The sequence below is a fragment of the Solanum dulcamara genome, chromosome 8, assembly GCF_947179165.1.
Source record: "Solanum dulcamara chromosome 8, daSolDulc1.2, whole genome shotgun sequence".
NCBI lineage: Eukaryota > Viridiplantae > Streptophyta > Magnoliopsida > Solanales > Solanaceae > Solanum > Solanum dulcamara.
The window spans coordinates 4,405,058-4,411,933 of NC_077244.1; the positions used below are offsets into that span (position 1 = coordinate 4,405,058).

At 34.3% G+C, this 6,876-nt stretch overlaps 1 protein-coding gene across 1 annotated transcript; it reads right to left on the reverse strand.

The window, feature by feature from the left end:
* Positions 1-248: 248 nt before the first annotated feature.
* LOC129898744 (phosphomethylpyrimidine synthase, chloroplastic) lies at positions 249-5,846 on the reverse strand. Its single transcript, XM_055973401.1, has 6 exons — positions 5,739-5,846; positions 3,541-3,862; positions 3,049-3,176; positions 1,562-2,388; positions 732-1,414; positions 249-310 (listed from the first exon to the last, which is right to left on the reverse strand). The coding sequence occupies exons 2-6, from the start codon at positions 3,846-3,848 to the stop codon at positions 301-303; spliced, it is 1,956 nt and encodes a 651-aa protein (XP_055829376.1). The 5' UTR covers positions 3,849-3,862; positions 5,739-5,846; the 3' UTR covers positions 249-300.
* Positions 5,847-6,876: the final 1,030 nt, after the last annotated feature.

Sequence of the window (6,876 nt, forward strand, 5' to 3'; positions counted from 1 at the left end):
CTCAGCCTGATCCGTCAGCATTCTGGCTTATAACGCCAGGATTTGAAGCTGACACAGACACCCCCGGTGCTTTCTCGTGTCAATAAAACAAAGATATAAGAGACTGAATACAAGAAAATACGCATTTTCTTATTACTGACAAAGGAGAGTTTCTTTGAACAAGGCTGTTGTCTCAATTTATTTAACATACCAAACTAGATACTTACCTAAACACTTGATAATGAGGCTCCTACTACCGCCTCCTTGACTATCCGATGGAGTTGTGATCACTTCAGAAATCTCTGAGCCAGTTTTCGATCTTTATATAGTCCTGAAATTGTATTCTTTAAGGTAAGCAATAGGAGCTTATATCGGAATACATAAAGATTCTGCATTGAGTTGCAAAGTAACCAATGTAAATCTTTTCTTGAATACTCCATCTGTTCCATTTTATATAACACGCTTTCCTTTTTAGTTAATTTAGAAAAGACTGATACCTTTCTATAGTCTTAGAAATATCATGGCACGTTTAAAACTGAAGTCAAAAGTCTCTAATTCTTTCTTAAATTCCATTTCTGCTCAAACAACGCCATTTAAAATGAAACAGAAATGAAACAGAAGGATTAACTATATCGGAGCTCAAGGAGGAATACAAAAAGTAGGTCGTGTTGAGTAGCAGGGTAACCGAGGTATCATTTCTTGGATAAAACATATTATTAACTTTAAAAGGACTTGCAAAATGTAATACTCACCTTTGGCTCTTCAAAGAGTTGATGTAATTTTCTGGCAAGTAGATCTCACCGCCAACCTCACCATGTTGTTCCCCACTAATGGTTTTTTTAGCTGCTTGAAACTCTGCACTCATAGCATCCATGCCCTGCTGAATGGCTTCCTCTGCACTTCCATAACCATGATTTTCAGCATACTTCCTTATATCTTCGGTTATTTTCATAGAGCAAAACTTAGGCCCGCACATTGAGCAGAAATGTGCCACTTTTGCACCATCGGCTGGTAAAGTTTCATCGTGGAAGGACATTGCAGTAACGGGGTCCAATGACAAAGCGAATTGGTCCATCCATCTGAATTCAAATCTTGCCTTGCTTAGTGCATCATCCCAAGCTTGAGAAAGTGGGTGACCTTTTGCAAGATCAGCTGCATGAGCAGCTATCTTATATGATATAACCCCTGTCTTCACATCATCACGATTAGGCAGACCAAGATGCTCTTTTGGAGTGACGTAACACAGCAGTGCAGTCCCGAGTGCTCCTATATTGGCTGCACCAATGGCTGAGGTGATATGATCATATCCGGGAGCTATATCAGTTGTCAATGGTCCAAGAGTGTAAAATGGTGCTTCATTACACCACTCTAGCTGTTTTTGCATGTTCTCGGGAATCTTATGCATTGGTACGTGTCCAGGACCTTCATTCATAACCTGAAACCAAACACAATGTTTGTCACTAAAGCGTTATCAATTAGCTAGGTAGCTCAAAACTGATATTCAAATGAAGAAATAGGCAAAGAAAAAGCTAATTATTGAAACAGAAATAGACGGCATTAGCGAACTGCAGGATATTTTTACCTGTACATCCCTTTCCCAAGCTCGGCGAGTCAGCTCCCCTTGAGTCAAGAGCTCAGCAAACTGAGCTGTGTCATTTGCATCATAAATCGAACCAGGTCTCAGTCCATCACCAATTGATAACGATATATCGTACTGATTACATATGTCAAGTATCTCATCCCAATGTTCATAAGCAAAATTCTCCTTGTGATAAGCTAAGCACCACTTTGCATGAATTGAGCCTCCACGAGAAACAATTCCGGTCATCCGTTTGGCTGTCAGTGGGATGTACCTAAGAAGAACTCCGGCATGGATTGTGAAGTAATCAACACCTTGCTCAGCTTGTTCAATTAAGGTCTCTCTAAACACTTCCCAACTCAGATTCTCAGCAATGCCGTTTACTTTTTCTAGTGCTTGGTAAATTGGCACAGTGCCTACTGGTACAGCAGAATTACGCAAGATCCACTCACGAGTCTCGTGGATGTGACGACCAGTAGAGAGATCCATAATAGTATCTGCACCCCACATTGTTGCCCATTGAAGCTTGTGAACTTCTTCTTCAATTGAGCTTACAACAGCAGAGTTTCCGATGTTGGCATTGACTTTCACTAAGAACTTTCTTCCTACTATCATTGGCTCCAACTCAATGTGCTTCTTGTTCGAAGGGATGATTGCACGGCCCCGAGCAACTTCTGACCTCACAAATTCTGGATCCATTTTTTCACGTGCAGCGCAGTATGCCATTTCCTCAGTTATGATTCCCTGCTTAGCGTAGAACATTTGAGTGTACCTCGGTCCTCCTAACTTCTCCCTCCTGTTAATCCACTCCTCGCGTAGCTTGGGAAGTCCTATTTAGATGCATAATTATTGTGTATATAAATAGATTATGTCCTAAATCATAATGTTAAAATCACAAACCAAGACATTTAGCTTAATGTTTCATTTGACGTAAAGTATAAACAACTTCCACTCAAAAGGTTGTCTTCAGCAGAGTGAAAATATATGCAAGACTCGAACAGGTGGAAAGAAAACAAAACAAATGTGGAAACTGAGAGCTAATAATACAAAAGAACAACTACTACGCATCAATCCCGTATTAGTTTTGGTCGACTATATGAATCCTCACTACGTCGCTCCATTTAAACTCGTCTCAATCCAATGTTTAAAAGAATAAGGTTCTATAGAACTAAGAGTTTACTTAGTATATAAATCTCTAGAAAAGACTAAAGCGAATATAGAACTTAAAGTAAACAGACCTCCATGACTAAAACTTAATCCCAACTAATTTGTATCGCCTATATGGATTTTTGAAAGAAAACAATGATGAAATATGGATGAAAATCCAAGCAACCTTTTTGGTTAAACGAATGTGGTATTACAAACATTTTTCAACAAGTTAAGAAGACAGCAGTAACATTTATCTAAAGATTTTTGAAAATTCTGCATTCATCCTTGGTTAAGATGTTATCATCAAAAGGTACCAGGGGATATATAGTTAATAGGCATACCAACACGCGGGTTTACACCCTGAGGACCACTGGTATCATAAGTGTCAAAATGTGGTTCATCCCCGGAAAGATGGATACGTCGAAATGGAACTTTGAGCACATGACCAGTTTCTTCATGCATAACTTCACTGCAAATTGCACATTCAGCTAATAAACATTTTTGCAAACCAATGAATTTAAAGATTCAACATAATTTCTTTTGTACCGAGAATATAAATTACTTTAAACGTTTTAACTTATGGTTCATGTTCACGTGAAGTGTTATACTTCACCTGACCACTGATCGTGTAAAAATTCTTTACACTGTCAATGTTTATAAGTTAAATCCTTAAGATAAAGCAGCAAACCCCCATGTTCTGTACAACATTGTTCTGAAGAAAGACTTTGAACACTTGGCCACTTCACTCGAGATATCAAAGAGATGTCTCAATAGTATAATATTGTAATCTCGAAGAACTATATAAGCAAAGACAGGAAGGAATCTAGGCAGACCTGTATTCTTTGGAGCTTTTCGGGAAGCATTGTTCGAATGATGGAAGTGGCAGGAAATCAGGAGCATTAGGATCAACAGTGTGCTTTGGCTTTGTCTTCTCTTTATTATTAGTACTGGGAGGATCAAAGGTTAGTGTTGCTCTCGGGCTCGAAAAAGAATTGAAACATGTCTCCCTTCTCTTCGTAACAGCAACTTGCCCTGTCAAATCGAATCCTGGCAAGAAGGAACTGCTTGGAAAATTTACTTGTGGATGATGGTTCCCATTCTTGCATAGGATTGATGTCAAAGCAGTTTGGACAGACGCCATCTTTCTATCAACGTCTAAGGATAATGAAGCAATTGTGTCACCAATTTAGTACTATAAATTCATTCATATATAAGCAAAATGAGGGGAAAAAACAAATTTTAGAACAATCCATGCTTGTAATGATACAGCAAAAAGTGAATGATGCTACTAGTTGAATATCATACACCAAAAACGCAAAAAAGAATCACGGAGACTTCAGAATTCGTAGCTAGATCATAAGTTATAGCAAAAAAATACTTGCACTTTTCTACTTTTGAAAACAAGTTTAACTTTAAACTTCTAATATTTACCTTAAACATGTTTTATATAGCTACATAAACGTCGTGACATATTTTGAACCACGACTTTCAACAATTGTCCTATCTTAAACTCTTAATATGTTTTATATAGCTACATAAACGTCCTGACATATTTTGAACCACGACTTTCAACAGTGTCTTATCTTTAACTCTGTGCCAAGTCAAACATCACAATATAAAATGGAAGGGAGCAAATACTAGATTTGGGCATGTCCAATGATGACATTCTAGTTGTTTGAGAAAGGTAAACATGTTATTGGCTGTGTTTTGGAAGATCATTCCAAGTATCAGAGGCAACAGGTTCAACTGAACCAATCATATCTACACAAAATATGTGAATCACTAAAGTTTCAAATTGAAAAATTACATTAAGATTGAACCATTAAATTTAAATCATGTATCCACCTCAGTCGAGTTTTACACATTTCAACTATTACACCACGTACCAGGTAACTTTGTTCACCGAGACTTATAGCCTGTTTGGCTAAAAGAGGCCAAAAGTGTTTATTATTTATTTTTAAAAAAGAGTTGTTTAGCCTAGCTTTTGAGAGAAATAAAGCTATTTTTCAAAAGCTAAAAGAAAAATAGTTTCTCCGCAAAAGCACTTCAAAAGCTTAACTATAGATGAAATTGTTAAATTAGAATTATTTTGAAACTTTAAAAGTGTCAAATGAATTTTAGTTATTTCTAAAACAAAAAAATTTCAAGTGACTCAAGTTTCTTTAAAATTAGCCAAATTTTTTTAATCTGTCGGTCAAGCGCATGTTAGCGGATCCTTTAATGTGCATAAAACCTTTCTTAGAGGATTACTTGAACCCTTACTGACTTTGGTTTATTTAAAGATTTATTTTCAAAATTCCTTTTTAAATGATTTCTTAATTTTTCTAAAATTAAGTGCTGACTCATTTTTCTTTGAGAAAAATATACTAAAAAGTTTGACTTTGACCAAACACTAATGGTTGCTCAAAAGTATTTTTAAAATTTACCAAAAGCAAACTGTTTTTTTTCAAGAAAAGTATTTTTTAAAAAAAAAAATTACTTTTCAAAATAAGCTAATTTCAGAAAATTAGCCAAATAGGTTATTAGATATAGAAAAATATGTCCTTGCTGCCCTATTCGCTGGCATGGAAAGCCACCTGTTAGCTGATTTGGCATGCCTAATTGCCTTTTTTATTTAATGGACTTCCCATCAAATTTATATTCTAAAAAATAACCAGCCATAAGTTCAGTGATTTTTTTTTTTTACTTTTGCCTAAAAACTCTCAATTTAAATGACTATTTCAAGGGAATTAGGGACCGACAAATTCTATAGCTAAACTGAAACCATGAATTAACAAAAGAAATTGTTAGCTACAAGCAATTTTGGCGATGAATATACAGATCTAATAGAGAGAGAGGCATGCATGAAAGAATCTATACATTAGCTTAATCTATGTTGCTCTTTATATAAAAATGTTAGTCATGTTGTCACACTCCTATCGGATTTTTTTTTAAAATGTATTATTTTTTAATAGATCTTTCAAACACATGTAAACATATTGTAAGAATTATTAATAGTTTAATCAGAAAAGTGGAGAGAGAAAAAACATACCTCAAGCAAATGAATCCCTTACAAGCAAATTGATGAAAATAGAAATGAGAGTGGAGAAAACTATGAGTGACGATATTTCCAATATCTAATGGTTGTGCTTAATTTATAGGGATTTCTTTCACTCACTCAAATAAATAAGCTTCAGCTTAGTAATTGGGCCCCACATCCACTTAGATCTTTTTTATAGTTAAAATTAATGTAATTTATTTAAATCTTATTGTGTTAAAGAGTTAATTATATTATTTTCCTATTATTTTTTAAATTATAAAAATTTCTTAAAATTTATGAATTTTGAATACATCACTAGACTTCTGAATACATCAACCGACATTCGAATACATAGAAGGATGTATCAGAGCGGAGATAAAACATCCAAATACATAGGCGAGGGATGTATCCGAGAGGGAGAATAGGGATGTATCAGCGAGAGGGAAGTGATGTATCCAAGAGGAGATTTTTGAAATTTTCTTAAATATATTTTTTTTAGAGATTATGGTAAAATAAAATGTGTATTTAGGTAAGTTCTTCTTAAAATTTAAGGTGAGAAGTGCAAAGATACATGTTTTGGATCTCGTCATTTAATTAATATACGCTATATAATTCTTTTTGCAAGTTTATCTACTTTGGGCAAAAGGTTAGATAAAGCTTCATGATTTCAAACATTTGCATCTAAAAGTATGAACTTATGAAGCCTAAACATCAGATGTTTTTCCTCTGATGTTTAGTATGACTTGCAAAAGTAAAACCGTGAACAATTTTTTTAACAAAAAAGGGTCAAATATATCTCTATATTATTGAAAGTAGTTTAAATATATCATTCGTTATATTTTTGGGCTAAATATACCTTTCATGTTATATTTTTGGTTTAAATATACCCTTCTCATTATACTTTGGTACAAATTTGTCCTTAATTTTAACGGAGGAACACTTGAAAAGCTCAAAATTAAATAACCCATTCCAAATTTTAAATATCTGATTTTTTTATGAATAAATAAAATTTTCAAGTACTAATTGAGTTTTTTTTCTTAGAAATGACAATACAGAATGCGTTGCATAATTTTAAGTACTGATATATAAAATTTCTAAGTATTAATTTGAGTCTTTTTTTATGATAAGACGGAAAATACTGCAAAATTTT